Source organism: Sardina pilchardus, chromosome 24 (genome assembly GCF_963854185.1).
Source record: "Sardina pilchardus chromosome 24, fSarPil1.1, whole genome shotgun sequence".
NCBI classification, from domain to species: domain Eukaryota; kingdom Metazoa; phylum Chordata; class Actinopteri; order Clupeiformes; family Clupeidae; genus Sardina; species Sardina pilchardus.
This window is the reverse complement of record NC_085017.1, coordinates 25,883,818-25,902,601: the sequence shown is the minus strand read 5'-3', so window position 1 is coordinate 25,902,601 and position 18,784 is coordinate 25,883,818. Positions and strand designations below refer to the sequence as shown.

Genomic DNA, 18,784 nt, shown 5'->3' with positions numbered 1-18,784 from the left:
TTCGCGTTTTAGTGGAGAGCTCCTGTCTTCCCGGGACATCAAAATATTTTACTAATGTTGTTTCCTTTTGAATTTTCAACAAGTTGAACGTAAAAGTAAAATTAGGCTCCAGATACCTCATGCGTCAAAAAAATTAACAAAGTGATTATTATAGCCTAACTGTCCAACAATAACGTTTTATTGGAACAGGACAATTCACTCAAGATACTAAGCACAAAAAAATAATCTAATAAGATAATGCGAAATCGTGCGATGATGCAGGTACTCTGTCTGCTGAAGATTTACAGATAATATAAAATTAAAAAAAAACAGCTGCAGCACACATTTTGCTGAATGACACCATGTTAGACCCTAGCCCTAAGCCTAGTTATTCTCAGGGACACTGCATTCAACTCTACAATGGCACATGTGCATACCTTTGTGTATGGTCAGTTGGTCACAAGTGTGAACTATGGCCCCCAGCAAATGATGAGCTTGCGGGCAGTAGACTCGCTGAGCCAGACTAACATACTGTCACATGTGGACAATGACTACCCTCAGAAAATGTAGCAGATTCCTGATAACCCAGAATCATGCATCCTGCACTACATGTGATAGTGGCAGTCTGCTGGATGCATGCCCCTGCATTTGGTAGTTAAATGTTCACCAGGCTGTGGCCATGACAAGCCAGAAAATGTCTAGTGTTGTCTTTACCCATAGGTCACTAGTGCTAAGGGCTAGTGCTTACAGTAACTACCCTTAACTACCCGTAAAATCACTCCAAGTTTAATCTCAAATTCTCTCAATTTTATTAGCGCACCAAAAATACAGTTACATGTGCCAACATTAGAGATGATGGGAGTATCTGCATCGCCTCATGTTTGCAGCGTCGCTCTCATGTCCCCCGATCTGAGTCCAGTTCCTCCCTGTCCACAGCATCTCTACCTGCCAGGTCCATTTCACCAGTCAGGCTCCATCCAGTTGCACTCTTTATTGTGCGTTTGCGTGCACGTTTGTTTGTGTTTCAGGAGATGAAGTGTGTTTGGGGAGTGATGGTTTGCACTTTGTGATCAGCTGGGTTGGCTGATGCCTCGTAATTACAGATGGTAACCTCATGTCGGTAGGCCTAGAAGTCAAAGACAGAAGGAAACAAGAAGAGAAAAAAAGAAATGAAAAGAACCAGTGTGTAGAAAGAGTAAGATGAGGAGGCCCATAAACAGCTTTGCCCATAAACACCTTTGGGATGAATTAGAGAAGAGACTGAGAGCCAGTCTGCTGCCTCATCCAACATTAGTGTGTGTGACCTCACAAATACGCTTCTGGAAGAATGGTCAAAATTCCCATAAACACACTCCTAAACCTTGTGGAAAGCCTTCCCAGAGGAGATGAAGCTGTTATAGCTGCAAAGGGTGGACTGGCGTCATAGTAAACCTTACGGATTAAGAATGGGATGTCACTTCAGTCAGAGTTCATACACATTTCCACCAGATAATTTCCATGACTTTTCCATTACTTTTTCACAAATTTCCATGACCTTATATTTCACAAAACCTCACATCAACTAGTGCTACATTAATAATAGATATGACGTGTGAGATAACGCGATGGTTACCTAGAAGGAATGCTCTCAAAGCGTAAAAAATTGGTTGTGACGCAAGTGTGAGACATGACCTGCCCAAATGAGATATGTTTCAGAGTCGAATTGGATGAAGCAAATTTCCATGACTTTTCCAAAACTTTTGGAGTGTTTTTTGTTTTCCAAAACCTTTCCAGGCCTGGAAATTGGCATTTTAAAATTCCATAACTTTTCCAGGTTTTTTTTAAAAACGTATGAACCCTGTTCAGTTCATGTGGGAGTCAAGGCAGGTGACCCAATACTTTTGGCAATATAATGTATGTCTAAGAAACATACCACAGGGCCAACAGGGGATTCCAAGTATGTGACTAAACACTGACTTTGAGTTTGTGGTAAACCTCCGCTTCTAATTTCATGGCTATTACCCATGTTTGTCTCTTGACCATGTATTAAGAACGCCTTCCAGATTCTTTAGATTTTTTTTAATCATCACTTTGACACCATGACTTATAGTAGGCTATGGAATACAATCTCTGATCACAGTGAAGATGTCAGTAGCATTCAGCCAGACATTAAAGCAACATTAAAGAGTTTTTTGTAATTTAAAATAATATTCCCAAAATCATTTCAGTGGTTCATCAACTCATAACAGGGTGAACAGCTCTTCTGCATTTGCTTCGCGGCCCTCTGTCAGCTATAACCGCACTATGTAAGTTTACCAGATCGGGTAACGGACCTGTAGGTACATGTAGTTAGATGTAAATCATGCAAAGCGTGCGTGCGACAGAGGAAAAGTGCTTTAGTGTTGCTTTAACAGCGCTGCATTTAATAGAAAAACGAAAGCAGTGAAATCGCTGAAAACAGTGCTTGGTAAGTTTGCCTTCTGCTCAGCTGTCTGATATTTGAGAAAACGTATCACTTTGCAGCTTTGGATAAGATCTTATTACTTCCCTGGATTGCCAGGCTCAGCTACTTTCATCTTTACTGCTGAGCCAACATTTAATAGAAAGCACTCGAGACTGCTATAAATTAGTAATTAACAATGAAATATCATGACGACTGACAACAAGCATATAGGTGAATTTGCATGTCTGGACTAACGCATCTGGTCAATACATGTGCAACACAACACATGGTTTATATGTTAATTTGAATGAAAATATGACCTGACAACCTGGCAAGCTTCCCAACCTACACTTACAGTATAGGTCCCCTCAAAATAGTTGTTTTCCCCCTGAACATAATGTTTCCAAAATTATTTTGATGGCACATCACAAATCATAATGAGGCGAAAAGCACTTCTGCCGCACTCTGAGTAGCTCTTAACTCTTGAAAAACTGCCAGGAAGTTTGGTGTTTGGATAGGAACACCGCAAACCCTGCACAACACTGCAACCCCACCCATAGAAATCGAAATGGAAACGAGCTGCTATGCTACAGGAATTGAGATATCTCTTGCTGCTGTCAGTGCATTCCCTTTATACCATTGGAGTTAAGTTCATGTTGCAGGAGACGCATATTTAGTTCTCAACTGTAGGTGGGCCCCAAGAGCAAATCTTTCTTTATTGCTGCTAAGGTAGGCTACACCATGCAAGATTTTCACCTTTACAGAGCCAATTTCATTGTAAACGAACTTGTAATAGGCAACCCATTCACCTAGAATAGCTATACAACATAGACGTAGTGAGTTGCTACTGAGAAAACCAGCCATGCAACTTCAAGAATGGGCCAACAAATCTCATGAGAATCATAACATGATCACACATTTTTCTTAATATTAATCTCTTGAGGGATTTTTTGTTTAATAAGAGCAAGGTTTGCACTTAAATCCCAATGGGGGAAGTCTTCAATAAAAATCAGTATATTTGAAGTAATTTCTTTGCCTTTTGTCATTTAAAAAAATAATCGTAATTGTAATAAAAAATCGGATTTTGTTTTTGGGCAAAATTGGATAGCCCTATGTACAGGGGGATAATTTACAAGAAATTTGCAGAGTAAACTAGAGTAAACAGAGTAAAATAGAGTTGCCACACAGTTGTCAAAAACACCTAAATCTGCAGAGTGTACCTTTGAACTACACCAACAAAGCGCTGTACCCAGGGCCAGGATAATTGTGACTTGATTTGGTCATCCTTATAAAGACAGTATTTTACCATCAAGTTAAAACTAGGTCTAATATTACAAACATTAAATCAGAGTTCCTGATCATCATTTGGCATCTACCTGTGTGAACTCCCCTCTCAGTCCAATGTAGTAGACACGCGTAGACTCTGCACCAAAATTACGGGACAGATGGATGGAGAGGTGCTCCACATTAGAGAAGCGGGCAATCCTGTGGAGAGTGCAGGTGTCAGATGAAGTCACAGAGGTTATAGGTGATGGCCCTGCACACTGTCCAATTAACAGAACATATTATAATTGTATAATAGACAATATAATATACAATATATAATATACAATACACATGAAAGACACAGAGAATCAGTTGCAGAAAATTGCAGCTATGTTAGATGTTGGCACTATGTGGACGTCAACCACATAGTGATACTGAAGTCAGATTAATAGAACATGGCATCGGACAGAGCCAAAAACACAATCTACTTCAACTAATAAACACAATATGGAGAGAAAAAGACATGACTACATGGAAAAAAGCCGAAAAGGTGGGGTGGGGAAGGGAGTGAGTGAGTGCTTGTCTGTCTGGCTGACATATCGGGATAGTGATCCTTACTTTGTTGGGTACTCAAGCTCGGCAAGCGGATCTCTGTTCAGACGAAAGGCTTGTTCAGGCTCCCGCTCTGTGTCATCAAATGACATGTGTGGGATATTCTTGTACCTAAAGCAAGGATGAGACATAAGGCAGTGGACCGAGCTATCATGCACAAATCTGCCATCCAATTAATGAATTGATATTATATCATATCAACATCATATCTGCCCAAACCCACTCACTCACAGTCTCATCTCTGAAGGGTGGGACTCGTCATCCTCTCCTGAGATGATGATTCCCTTCAGCTTGACACTGCCAGTAAACCTGCAGAGAGGTGTGCACATGAAATCGTCCTCCATAGTCTCGGTTGGGAGCTGCATTATGGCATTACAGATGGGTGCAGCCGTGCGTATACAACATACACACTAAACACATTGTAAGAGAAAGAGTGGTACAGAGGATGATGATAGTGACAGTGAGCTAGGTTGAAAACCTTACGGAATATTGAAGAGCAGTTCTTCGTCGGCGTCACTCTCAACAAACTGAAAAGAGCACGAAGAAAGCATAATTCAATTCTGAGCACAAAACGTCCATAAATTGTGGACAAGTCAATAAAATAGTTGTAACTGGTATGAGTTCAGACTGCAGTGAGATAATCGACAGCCTACGTAGAGAAGCCTGTGCCTGTCCCTGTTCAAACACCATATCAGAGGGAGTCGCAAATGTTAAGGGGGCCAAAACCATTTAGAAATACTGTCATATTTCTCAGAGCAGTTTACCTTCTCGCGGTCTATGCGTTGATCCCACGGTTTAAATACGAGCTTTCCGTCTCCGTCACGACTCTCGTTCAGACACTGCATTTTCTCCAAGTCAATGCGTTGATAAAGCGCATACTCCACGCCACGCTCCGGTGCCTCATGCTCGTCTTCACAACACCCGTGATGGTGTCCACCGTGACCATGGCCGTGTCCAGCCATTGTATGAACACTGCAACTACTTGGCTAACTTTGTGGACTCTTTTACTTGCTACTGAACATCTCACAAAAATGATGTGTACACAAGCTTACTCACGAAGTTCACGATCACGTGTGACACAACATCCAACCAAGGCACGATTTACGAACCTGTCAAGTCAAGGCAAAGTATAACATTCTGTTTTGATTGGTTATGAATTGAAGTCATTTGGCCAATCATGTACTCAATATACAGTCGCCTAGTTTTGACGTAATGGGAAACAAATTCTTTGATTGGCTATTTTAATAAGGTACCGTCTGATGCTGCGCCACTCAGTGGTCGTTTTAAGAAATACACTCGGGTCGAAATAGAACTATGCTTCAATAAAGAATTCCCGCTTTACATTTTAAAGGTTTCCAATGCCTATATCACGAGATAACCATCTGGCAGCATGCTGATACTTAACAGGTGTCTAACGATAAAAGAAACCTAATTTAATCAAGATAAATATATGGTAGCCTCTCCATGAAATGTAGGCTGATAAAAATGCCTTGTCATGCTGTGCAGGAAGGGTGTGCTAAACCCCTCTTACTGATGAGATGAATGAGCTGACCTGCTGGCTCGGATAAGTTCCCAAGTAGCCCATGTTCAAGAGATTTTAATAACATGACACCTGGGGGGAAAAACATACATCAACACATATGTAGGCTAATGGATAAGAACCATGATGAAAGTAGGCTACATGATTTGAAAACAAAATCAATGCTCAAGCAAATGAGGGCAAAAGTCAATTTTATTAAAAATGTTCATATTACATAATTAAAATCTATTAAAATTAATATTTTGATCCACTTGTGTTTGGCAGGCTCTGGGGAGCCTGGCCCCGAGGATTTAAATAAATAGTTGCATTAAGTTGCACGTTCCTATAAATTCTCATTTCCCCATTCTCTCTTTCTCTTGAAAATGCTTTAACAAATGGAGGCCGCACGGTGGTGCTTATAACCAGCTCTCCACAAACACATTCTTTTTGATACATCAAGTCAAACCGCAGTGTGAACGTTACGCTCAAACTTGCACAGTGTGGGAACAGTGGGATGTAACTGATCTGAGATCAAATGTAACGCATTTGATCTCAACGAAAGATCCAAATTCATATTCCTTGGGCTATTTGATATCCTACCAAATGGTATGTGCTTTAAAAAAAAAATCTGAATGCAGTAAAAGTTCATAGCCTGGTGTCTCAAGCCATTTGTAGTGCCAGCCTTTGAGTGAAAAATAGAAAGGACCACATGCCAGGATGAGTTTGTAGGAGTTTGTTTGTGTGTGTGTGTGTGTGTGTGTGTGTGTGTGTGTGTGTGTATGTGTGTCTGTTTGTGTTCTGGTATGACTGAGGGGGTCCAGTGGTCTGTCCAGAACATTTATAACCATAAAGACATTGTTAGGTTAAAAAAAAACTAAACTACAGTCTTTTCACCGCAGTCAGTCACTCTCTCTCCTTATCGCCGAGAGAAACGATTCTTGAATGCTTTGATTGTTTTGGCCATCATTGGAGCAATTTCTGAGGGGGGGGGGAAACAAATGAGTCATTTAGGAGGCTAACAAACAGATAACCACATTTTCTATACAATTACATTTATTTATTAATCTAATTTCACTTTATCTGACTTCCGGAGTGACAATTTTTTTGTTGTTGTTGCAAAATATTCAAAATCAATTTTAGATATTCACTATGAGCCTATTCAACACCTCTCTTCCAATGTTAACAATAAACCTAATAGCCTATAAAAAATAAAATGAAATCCTAGAGCCAGAAGTAGCTCATACCGGCTGAACGGAAATGTGCTCCACAGGGCATTTTAATCCTGTTTCTCCACACCTACAACAACCCCTGGACTCTTAAGGCCTAATCATAAACATTCCCTGGACACTTGGCTGCCATAGACAAGTCCTGAGTAGCCACTAGTTGGACACAGTCAAAGACCTCACGCTGATGTAGACAAACCACAGTATTTGATTGGTTTGAAAGGAATGCACAGACTTCAGTGATATCACGAATACCACACAACCTTTTATAAGCACGCACGGCCATAGGAAACAACTGTGCAGCAGTCAGATTTAGGTTGGAAATGATTAAATTGTTTTACGAAATGTCTCATCTCCATAAACGTGCACGGAGTCAGACTCGATTTGTCAAGTGATGCCTGAAAATCGAACCTGGCCACAACTTCAGAGACTACAAATGGCATATCCTTAATTTTTGCAATTATGAGGGGATCCTTGGATTATTTTCTCCACCACACGGGGTCCTTGGAACCCCCCAAAAAAGAGAACCCCTGCCTTAGAGACCTGAAGACAGATGTGCAGGACTTACTTTTGACCTGTTGTTTGTCGCGCGCACTGGGCCCTCCCCCACCGGACATAGAGGGGCGAGATGTCTCGGGGGGGCTGCTGTATGAGGAGTGCCCCCCGTCATCCGACTGGGAGCTGTAAGCCATTGCTGGCTTGATCCTGATGGGAACATAAAGGCAGAGACCAATTGAAATCAATAAAGACCTGAAGTTGAACATAGTAGACAGCTATACAGTAGTATTAAGAGTTGAAATAGGTTTAGATAGGCCCCTGCCGTGGCCCAAGTGGCTGGGGCACCTGCACCGCATACAGGCGACCTAGGTTCGATAACCGACCCGTGGTCCTTTCCGGATCCCACCCAAACTCGCTCTCCCACTCACTTCCTGTCTCTCTACTATCTATCTATTAATGCAAGGAACGTCTGTCTGTGTGTCACTCTGTCTGTCTGTGTGTTCCACGCATAACTCTCAAACCACTCATCCAACTGACCTAACATTTTACACATGTATTGCTATTGACATGCGTGAGTGCAGTGCAAAGTTTGGTCATGTTCGGACAAAAAATGACAAAGATATCGTCAAATTAAGCAAAATACACTTCTACCGCAATCCCACAATTCTACCACTCTCCGCACTAGCCACTCCCCTTCTCACTCCCACTCCAGCATAGAAACAAAAAAAGCCCATTTCGCTGACAAACTCACGTGTTGCCATTCATGGAAATTACGATGTCTCACTTAAACAACGGACCATTTCAAGATTGCTGATCTTGGATGAGTCCGACACACATGCACCCATGTTGGTAAGCAGGCTGTCAAAGTCACGTAACGTTGCATAGGCTACTCATACATCAACAACCGCGGTTGCCTGATCAGGATATGCCGACACACACATGTCGGTGGCATTCTGTAAAGATTTGCATTTAAAACAGCCGCTCTTGACTCTATCTGGACATCAGCTGGGTATAACATTCATTCAAACATCACTTCCGAGTTAATAGCACTGGCCATGACGTGCGGTTAGCTTTAATTTCCCAACAACAGCAAAAACGCACGGATATATAATGTGTCTAATATTGCCATTAGCTGCAACTCAAACGCCTTTCCCCTTCACTTTTTCACTTTGCAAAGTCAGTAAGAACCGCTACTAACTGCACGGGTCTGATTCTACATTATCGCCAATCTAACATGATCTACATGCATCAACGTAATTGGGCAACACGTTTCTTTGAAAACATTGCTTGAACGGGCACTGCACTAGTCCTATCTGATTAAAGGACAAAAAAATATACTTAAAAAAAAAAGAAAGAAATAGGTTTAGATATTAAAGAGAAACTATGCAGGATTGGCGATTTCATCTCCGGTTTCGGTTTCGCTTTTCATTTTCGCTCGTTTTATGCTTGCATATTTCTCTGCAGAGCTTCCCCTACAGCTTTAGTGTGTATATTTATACGTATATAGGCTTTACATATATATATCAATTGCAAGCGTGGTTCTACTTGTTCCTAACGCGTCTCAGACTTCCAGATGTAAACAAGGAGCGATCGGCTCCTGGACAAACTGCAAGGCTGCAATAGCGGATAGGGACACTTGGGGCGGGAGGAAATATTACTGTTTTCGATAAAAAACTGGTCAGTCAAGCAAAACAACAATTTCTAAGCGATTTTATGACTATGAAAAAGTTGCATAGGGTCTCTTTAAAGGCAGTTTCAGGTATTCTTCGCAAATGAGGAGCTCCCCATGGAGTCACGTTTATATTCTACTTCACCATTGTAAATAGCCTACTTCTCATGACTTGTTCCCCCTAAACACAATGAAAATCTACTGACAAGGTAATGTTTCACTATTTCCGCGAGACGTCTCACTACTAAGCTCTATGGCTATGTTAGGTGCACAAGTGCCTTATTACAAGTTTACCATCGCCTCGTTCATTTACTTTTAACTGAAAACAAACTACACACTGCTTTAGAAATATGTCTACACCAGTTCGTAAATGTAAGTATTAGAGCTATCCAAAATAGGACATTTCATACAGGATAGGGCATTTTCCTCAAGCCTGAGGCTTATCAAGTTAATCATTTTGATTAAAAGATGGCAAGAATGCAAAATCCCATAAAGCATTTTCAGATACATTTACAGCATATAACATGCAAATGATTTACCCCCCTCATTTCAAGTAAGTATTCCTTACTACTAGATTTCAAAAAACAAAAGCTTAAATCACGCACATCTGGAAGTTTATCGGGTGCGAGATCCAAAAAATAGTTCATAGACAAAGTAAAAATCTGCACACCAGAGTGCTCCCAATACTGTATTGCTTATGATTCTTTTTATTTTGTCTTTGTACTACTAGATTTGAACAACTATGCAACCTCCGTCGTTCCATAGAAAACATGCACACAGGGTCACTTGCTGAGGTGTCTTGTCTTACCGGACTGGATTTGAGGATGCAGAGCTGGCACTGGAGCTGGGTCCGGAATTCGTGCCAAACTTCTCCTGCCGGCGACGCACATCTCGTGGTGGCTTGGCGACCGAGTTCACGTATGCCATCTTCACCTGACGACCTGTCAACGAGAGGATAAGTGTGAGTGCTCAGACAGCTACAACATATGCTACCAAATTCAACTGTCATACAGTATCTGTCTCACACACATATAGATAGTGAGGGGCTGTTTATATTTTCTGTACATGTATTTATTTAGTTGAAGCTTTTGTACAAAGACAATAGTGTAACAATATGTACAACTGCATAAGAAATAGAATGACAGATCAGAATCAAGTTAAATCAAGGGAAGTGGATGAGAAGACTAGACCGGTGTAATGGCAGAGAGAAGAGGCCCATGGTAAGTGCAAGTGAGTAAGGTTGTTATAGTCAACATTTTTATCATGGTTTACTGTTTCACCAGTAATCTCTACATAGTCACCAACGGATAACTAACAGATTGAAGAAAAAAAGAATGAATTTGGAGTGACATTTCTTGCGTGTGCGTGAGAACGTGAGGTTGATTCTGAAAGCGTGAGTGTCCAGCCAGGTGCGTAAGAGTTGTCAACTCTGAAATTTGTATACAGATGCGCGAAATTGGTGTGGATTCATTTTTGGAGCAAAATGCAAATGAAAGGGTTGAAATCAGTATTTTATTTTTTCTACTCGCACTAATATATTTTTAGTCTCATTTGCGACGACCTGCTCGCAATGTACAGCCCTGGTGAGAGGTATGTATCAACTCGTCTTAGTTAAGGGAATAACATAGTTTAATATGAAAAAACGGTGAAGTGTTCCTTTAAAGACAAATAAAATGTAAAAAAAAAAACATTTAAAGTAAGATAAGATGTGCAGACTGCTACACGTTAGTGCGCTGCTTGTGCCCTCAGCTTTTACCTTTGGGCCGGTTGGCATGGGCCGAGCTGATGTTCTGCGTGAGCTTGCGCAGACGCTCCTCTCGCTCGTCGTGCAGACGGAGGTAGAGCTCCCGCCACGACTCGTACTCGTGCGGAGTCTGGCGCTTGAAGTCACGCTGGCAGTGCTTCATCCACAGCTCGTCGGTGTCCTCCAAAAAGTGCTGCGCAAGAGAGAGAGAGAATGAGTATGAGAGATCACAATATAGTGTCTGGAGGTTTGTATGCACGTGGGATTCTCATACAAAGAGGGATTCCTCTAATAATACAGGTACCCGTTTGTTTGTTTGTTTTTTTTGTCTGTGTGTTTGTGTGTTGGTTTGTGTGTTTGTGTGTGTGTGTGTGTGTGTGTGTGTGTGTGTGTGTGTGATACATATAATTGTGTATTTCTGTGTTTGTGTGTGTGTGTGTGCGTGCGTGTGTGTGTGTGTGTGTGTGTGAAATACATATGATTGTGTATTTCTGTGAGTGCATTACCCACCTGATTGCACTCTTCAATGCGGTACAGCTGTTCTGGGGTGCAGCGTTCCATCACTGGCTCCAGAATCTCAAATGGTACGCCCCCAACTTCATCGATTGCTATGGAAACACCATCAATCAGAAATGAATACAATGCAATACAGGGTCAACAATGGCGTCATGATCATCATCATTTGATACTTTGATACTGAAAAGGCCTCTCACAGACTAGCTACATTAGGCACGTAACTGTTCACGAAGCATATGCTGCAACAATTAGCTTTCACTATAAATCCGTATAACCGCCTGTCATACTGGGGTCACCTATTGCATACTTGCCAGAACTCATGACCACATATACATATATGTCAGCATTCAATATGTACACCATACTCCAAAACAAACACTTACAAGAACAAGAATATTCTGATTAAAGAAGATAACAATAGCAACCCAAGATTATACCACCTGCACGTTCTTCTACGCTGTGTGTAAGTGAATTATGTCTGCAAACACATTTGTTCAAACAGCAGAAACACAGTACAGTCTCCTCTACAGGAACTCACAGTCAATGTTGTTCTGGAGGACTCGGATGCACTGCTCATACAGAGACATCATCTTGGGCAGGTAGGAGGTCTTGGACCCAGAGTACACCACCATCTTAGAGTTAAACCGTCGGCCCGTGAAGCCGGCATCCTCCTCGGCATCACACGAAACGGGAACTGGAGGAAGAGGGAAGAGAAATTGATTGATTTGCTGAACAGAGAGGCCAGACGTCTTACCACTTGGAGCTACACATGAATTGGTCGACACGCAACATTTATAATAAGTCATATACTACCACGAGTACTGCCAGTACTAAGTATAGTATACTCTTTTGATCCCGTGAGGGAAATTCGGTCTCTGCATATATGAATTAGTGAACACGCACACAGCACACAGTTAACACACAGTGAGGAAGCACACACTTACCCGGAGCAGAGAGCTGTCTGCTGAACAGCGGCGCTCAGGGAGCAGTGAGGGGTTAGGTGCTTTGCTCAAGTGCGTGTGTGTGTGTGTGTGTGTGTGTGTGTGAGGGGTTAGGTGCCTTGCTCAAGGGCACTTCAGCCGTGGATGTGGACGTGGGAGAGCAGTGCTCAACCACTCCCCCCCCGCCCACATTCTCCCTACTGGTCGGGGATCGAATCGGCAACCCTTCGGTTACAAGCTCGAAGCCCTAACCAGTAGGCCACGGCTGCCAACTCCCACTACTACTTCTATACCGCGGCAAAACTGACATTTATATTAAATCTTCTACCGCCAGACAGAGAGAACGCTGAGTGAAGGTCAATATACTGAAGCCAGGGACGGGACGGGACGGGACGGGGGGGGACGGGGGGGGACTCACCTTTACGTCTCTGCGGGGACACCGGTGTGTGCTCTATTGAGGGGAGGGGCCGGTAGTTGGGCTGGATGGCTGGCAGAGGAATGTCAGGCAGGGTGGGCATCACGTCCACCACCTGGACAGAGGACAGAGACCAATGCGGTCAAAGTGAATTATTACATGGAGAGTCTCTTAATAGTGTGGAGTACTGCGGAGTTATTACACGAGTGTGCCCATGGCTGTGAAGCACATGTGCAGGCTCCAGAGCATAGCTGAGTGGTCTAGGCTGGGCCCAGGCATGTGGTGTAGTGAGTGGAGGAGCAAGTTCTTCTAGAAATAGCTCTATCTATGGCTCTCTGCCAAGCCACTTTCTCTCCCAATTTGTCCGTTCCAAGCTTTCAGTCGGTCTTGTGAGAAGCTCTATGTCAGAGTAAGTATTAGTGGCTGGTAGTGATAAATCATCCTAAAAACATGCTTGTTAAGTTTCTCCAGAACAGGGAGAATTGAGACATAAAACATTGTAACATAACGTAAACGGCAGATCACACAAAGTCATCACACAACACACATCAAATCTGAACACACTAAGATACAGTTGCTGGGTGCTTTTGTAATCAACGTTGTGCTGAACCACGTAGTTCAGCCCCGGGCTTGCCCCGACTTGTAACCGCAAACAGTAGCACCTTGATAGGAGTCGAGGACACTAGCAATCGAGCTAAAACCCCAGGCTGCTAGCTCTCACACTAGCACGACTCGAGCAAGGTTTACACAACATACTGCAAAGCTACGTACCCAGCTGGCTACCATTACACTAACCCCTCTAAACCTCACTCCCGATGCAGGTCACAGCACCAATGTAACCTGCGTTGTGTTGAACCGCACGGCTCAGCACTACACTTGCCCAGAATTGAACTCACAAACAGCAGCACCTCCGGTCGGGAGTCGAGCATGCTAGCAATGCTAGCAAGACTCTTAAGGCGTCAGGACAGAGGTTTACACAACGTACTGCACAGATATATACCAGCCAGCTTCCGTTACACTTTGGGGTACAAGGGCCCCATCTCAACAATCCTAGATGCTCAGTCCTCCAGGTTCGTTCCCACTGATCTATAAAGAACGCTGGATAGACTATCCCATTGTTGCCGCCCCATCATTCTTTATCTAGATCAGTGGGAACGAGGACCGAGGAAGGAAGGGAGGAGCGATACAAAGATGAATGAGAAGAGGCCCATTGAGTTGGCTGAATGATGTCTGGATGAGGCAGGTGGTTGCCTTGCATTGGGCCTCACCTTTCTGCGTTTCTCTGGTGTAGGGGTGATGGGAGTGGAAGGGGGGGACGGGGCGCGTTCCGCACGTTCTGCGCGTTCTGTGCGTTCTGCGCGTTCCGAGCGTTTGCTGCTGCTGCGGGCCCCGTTGGTGGCGCTGGCTTTTGAGGGGGGAGTCGGGGGTGGAGCAGCTGCCGCAGGCTTGGGGGAGGGCTTAAGAAGCTGCTGCTGCTTCTTCTTCTTCTTGGTCGGGGTGGGCGCATCGTAAGTCAGGAAGGACTCAAAGGACATGGTTGGGGTCTCGTACTCTTCCTTTTCCTCCTCCGGCGGAGGCTCCGTCTCTTCCCGCTTTGAATGAGACCTCCCTGCCAAAGTCAGACACATAAGGATAGGTCAGCCATGTTCACAGGACCTTCTGTGAGATCGCTGAGGAAACCATAATCAATACACCAATAGCCACAGATGTCCTGTACTCTCAGTATACTCACACACCAATATAACCAGGTACACACAAACAAAAAACCTGATATGCAAACGAAGCCACTTCATACACACAAGTCTTGATCACCACCACAAACACAAACACACACCAAGAACACCACCACTTGCAAGAGCACGAACTTCACACACATGTTCGGCACACGCACACATACACACACTTACCTTCGCTTCCTCCCTTCTTCTCCTTCCTGCTGTCATGCGGTGTGTGTTTCCTGTCGTGCGACGTGTGTGTGTTTTTGTGTTTGTCCGGCCGATGTGCGCTACTGCTACTCTGTTCCCGGTCGCCGCTCCTCTTTCCCTCCCCGCCCCCGCCACCCGCCGCCGACTGAGGGGGTCGTTTCCGCCGCTCCTGCTCCGGCCCCCCGGAGGCGCTGTGGCGGTCTCGCGGCCGGTCTCGGTGGTCTCTGGCCGGGTCTCGGTGGGGCTTGCTGTGGCGGGGCTCTTTCCGTGGGGGACTGGGCGCAGGCTCCTCCTGAGGGCTGTCGTAGGCCTGCTGATACTGGGGCAAGCGCTGGCCAGTCAGACCGGGCGCCGTGGGGCTGTACGCTTGTGGAGGAGAGGGGGAATAACCGTGCTGGTACCGACTCATGGGCTCGTGCGCCTCCTCTTCTTCCTCCTCCTCCTCTTCTTGCTCGTGGTGCTCATACTCTTCCTCCATTTCTTCATCCCTTTCATGCTCCCTTTCATGCTCCCTTTCTTCCTCCTCCTCCTCCTCCTCCTCCTCTACGTGGCGCAGGTCTTCAGGAGAAGGCTCACGGACCCGTTTATGGCCTCGGTTAAAGTCTGCTGCTAGTGAGTGTGAGTGATCATCCTTCGTGGGAGTAGGCCTACGGGACAACATGATGAAAGACAACCAATGAAAACACATTTCATCAGAGAACAGTTTCATCAGTCAACGGGCAACAGGTAACAGAATTACGAATCAACATTAACATGAATTATCTCTGGAGTCTGTTAAAATGCATTGCCAGAGTGTCTCTCATTCAAACAGACAACAAATTCATCAAGATGATCCCCTCTGCTTTCTTCTATTGTATGAAATTACTGGATGTCTAAACAGCAAACGAGGTGGCTAACCACCAAAAACATATTAGCTTACCGGTCAGCAGGCTGGGGAACAAGTTTCTTCCATTTAGCGACTATGCTCTTTGCTGCCTCTCCCACCAAGTCATGCTTGCGGAGAGAATTCACAGTTTTCCCAACACCCGTTTCCTGTCAGGGAGGAACAGAGATCATTTTTACAGGTTGTGTGTGTGCGGTGGAAATTCTAAGAATTCTATCTACCCTCTATCTAACAGAATACCATAGCACACCGCAGAAAAGTTATTTTTTTTCTGATTTGCATGCAAGACCCAGAACAGAGGTCTCAAACACTGTCATTCTAATCAGCAATAACATGATTCAAGGACTCAAGGACATGAACATAGCTAGAGCAAAGTCTTATCAATTTCAAAGGGAGTGAGTTTCAACCCAGAAAGGAGAAACTGTGAGTACAGGAAAAGGTAGTGCTAGCCCTAGTAGCGAAAGCACCAGTTCCTAACCACTCCTTTGGTGCTCTTTGATAGTCTCAGTGTAGAAACACACATGCACATGGGTTTTGTATGGCAACATAAAACACTCATTTCCATCACAGCGCGTAAACACCACAGAGGCTAAACAAGAGACCCATCACCTCTGACACCGCAGTATCTCAACAAGACTGTTGTGTGTGTGTGTACAGTAGCACACATTAGTGTTATTGCATTCAATACAGAAGCCAAGATGGAGCCATAACAGGCTGAAACAGACTGGTGATGATGAAGATGTGCTACAATCACCCAGGGCAACGCGAGGCAATCTGTGCATAATCCCCCTCATAATAATGCTCCTGCTGTTTCTCTGGAGACAAAAGGGAGGAAAAGTGCAGACTCACCACCAGGATGTCCACAGTCATGGGCAGCTCTGCCAGCCTCTTCAACGTCTTGAGCAGCTGAATAAATATAAACACACACACACACACACACACACACACACACACAAAGTTAATAACAACCCACGTTCAAGCAGGAAGTAACACTCAAATCTGTGCTGTCAGTTTAGCAAATCATTACATGAGAGCAGGGATTAGTACGAGCATTTTCCCAGATATGTCTATACTTGAATTTCCTTTGATCCCTTTGGAATCAATAAAGTATCTATCTATCTATCTATCTATCTATCTATCTATCTATCTAGTACATGCACCCCATATGTCTAAGTGCGAATGTAGGCCTATCAACAGAGGTGAGTACGGAAGAAGCAGATTGAGTTAACATTCGCACTTTATAGTGACAAGCAACACCTGGCACCAGGTGCGACCATAAGAAGAAATCTGACTCCTACCCTGCGTCTGTGCGTGACCATAGTGGCGGTGTCTACGCATGGTGACGTGGGCCTAATCATGAGTGGGGGGAAGTAGCCTACGTAAGGGCTACGAGAGTTATGTTTACCCAGCAAGTCAGCTTGACGAGGCTTTGGGGGAAATTCACTCTTTTCTAGGCCAAGAATATAATCGAGTTTAGGCTATACTCCCTGTTATGGTCTCGTATATTTCCAACTGGTGTAATCCAACCCTATTTGAGAAGCAACATCATTGTATGACAAGTGCAAGCAACAATATACAACCACTGTGTGTTTCCGTTACGCTGGCTACTTCAGGAATAGCTGTGGTTGACATTTCTTAGGCTTACGTTTACGGCTTAAAAGTGTCGTCGTGATTTCTACTGAATGATCTTCAGAGATCATTACATTTTAGTCATGGTTGTAACAGTAAATTAATATAATAGCTAACTGCGGTCCATAAACATAATCTGCTTCAACGTGAACGCATTTATTGCGTGACGTGCTGTTGTAAAGCAGTTACTACTTTCAGTACACTGCGTTGCCACATTGGAACAGAACCCATCACAACACGATCGACCCTCATTAGTTTACATCCTGCCCTCTCCAATCCACCGGTCTTTACCTTCCGAGGCTCTTGGTTCTCGGAGAGTCTGGACTGCAATCTCTCCACGGTTTCCAGCAGCTCCTCCGCCATGTTTACAAGTGGAACCGAAGGCCCCGGAAACTGCTTCATGCCCCAGCTCCGCGGCTTCAGTCTGCCTTTACTGGCATGGTTATCCCGGAACTACGTCATTAAACAGCTGACGGGAGAAAGTAGATAAGTCGATTCCACCTGATGATTTATTATCCATCAAGGACACGATGTTTGCTGTGCTGGAAAAGAAAATAATTGTTTCGGCTGATGAAACTGAAACAAAATTAACCAATATAAAGAAACAATTAATGTATGCCGTTTCCTTCAGATATCCTCAAATTTAACTCAGGCCTAGGCCTAAACCAGATCCCTGAACTAAGAAGGCGAAGTTCTTACATATAGGCCTAGGCTACCACATTAGCCCCGTTTACTCTGGGCATGGCTGTAGTGGAGGCTAAACGCAGTTTATCCACCTTTTTTACAGTTTATGCACCTCTCAAAAGAGTTAATTCACCAATAGCAACGATTAACATTAATAGACTCCATTTAATATCACTGATATTGTTATAAACGTTGTACAGTAACCTCCACCATAACCATTATTTTTTTAAAGGATACTGCATGGCGCAGTCCACCTTACCACACACACACGCACACAAAAACACAAAGATGCACACACACACACACACACAGACACACACACACTCTCTCTCTCTCTCTCTCACACACACACACATACACACACACACACACGTTATCTCTCCTTGAAAAGTAAGCTCTGGTGGTGGGCCTGGAGAGTATAATGGATAAACAATATATTTTGTGTGCAATTAGCATTTTCTAATTAGGTGTTGTCTTGTTCTCATAAGTGTTCTTTGTCTAGGCCTATGTCTTGATGTCTGTGCCTACGTCGGGAAGGCTGCGCGAGTTCGCTGCTCCGCTGCATCTGGCTCTGTTTGATTTGATACCCGTGATGACTAATGAAGCTATTTTGTGTTTTGTGTAAACTATCTATCCTATTGTGAAGTGAGGTGTCTTGAAAAGTGCTTTATGAATAACATTTATTATCATGGTATATATTTAGCATTACTATATCCTGATCCGTGTCCTGCTATAGTTATTCTGTTCCTCTAGTGCACTGCACCTTAGTGCCCTCTGTGGGCAGGCAAATAGCATACTCAGAGCAGAGGTATTTCAAAGCATCAAGCCTGGCTTTAAATACACACACACACACACACAC

General features: G+C 43.9%; 2 protein-coding genes across 2 annotated transcripts; both read right to left on the bottom strand.

Moving 5' to 3' along the window:
• Positions 1 to 764: 764 nt before the first annotated feature.
• Positions 765 to 5,430, bottom strand: pithd1 (PITH (C-terminal proteasome-interacting domain of thioredoxin-like) domain containing 1). The gene is made up of 6 exons (XM_062530224.1): positions 5,044 to 5,430; positions 4,763 to 4,806; positions 4,511 to 4,588; positions 4,286 to 4,390; positions 3,778 to 3,886; positions 765 to 1,105 (listed from the first exon to the last, which is right to left on the bottom strand). Exons 1-6 carry the CDS (start codon positions 5,239 to 5,241, stop codon positions 1,004 to 1,006), a joined length of 636 nt encoding a protein of 211 aa, XP_062386208.1. The 5' UTR covers positions 5,242 to 5,430; the 3' UTR covers positions 765 to 1,003.
• A 563-nt stretch (positions 5,431 to 5,993) lies between these two features.
• eloa (elongin A) lies at positions 5,994 to 17,667 on the bottom strand. Its single transcript, XM_062530222.1, has 12 exons — positions 17,533 to 17,667; positions 16,462 to 16,518; positions 15,649 to 15,761; positions 14,712 to 15,376; positions 14,073 to 14,413; positions 12,808 to 12,919; positions 11,987 to 12,142; positions 11,443 to 11,540; positions 10,945 to 11,125; positions 9,997 to 10,129; positions 7,590 to 7,726; positions 5,994 to 6,776 (listed from the first exon to the last, which is right to left on the bottom strand). The coding sequence occupies exons 1-12, from the start codon at positions 17,641 to 17,643 to the stop codon at positions 6,715 to 6,717; spliced, it is 2,166 nt and encodes a 721-aa protein (XP_062386206.1). The 5' UTR covers positions 17,644 to 17,667; the 3' UTR covers positions 5,994 to 6,714.
• Between the last annotated feature and the right edge of the window lie 1,117 nt (positions 17,668 to 18,784).

Coding starts and splice junctions, on each gene's coding strand:
- pithd1 (XM_062530224.1), bottom strand. CDS start 5,241: ATGGCTGGACACGGCCATGGTCACGGTGGACACCATCACGGGTGTTGT. Junction 4,589..4,762: donor GAACTGCTCTTCAATATTCC/GTAAGGTTTTCA, acceptor ACCTCTCTGCAG/GTTTACTGGCAGTGTCAAGC. Junction 1,106..3,777: donor TGAGAGGGGAGTTCACACAG/GTAGATGCCAAA, acceptor TTTGACTTCTAG/GCCTACCGACATGAGGTTAC.
- eloa (XM_062530222.1), bottom strand. CDS start 17,643: ATGAAGCAGTTTCCGGGGCCTTCGGTTCCACTTGTAAACATGGCGGAG. Junction 12,143..12,807: donor GTCCCCGCAGAGACGTAAAG/GTGAGTCCCCCC, acceptor CTCTTCCTCCAG/TTCCCGTTTCGTGTGATGCC. Junction 6,777..7,589: donor CGACAAACAACAGGTCAAAA/GTAAGTCCTGCA, acceptor CCCCCCCCTCAG/AAATTGCTCCAATGATGGCC.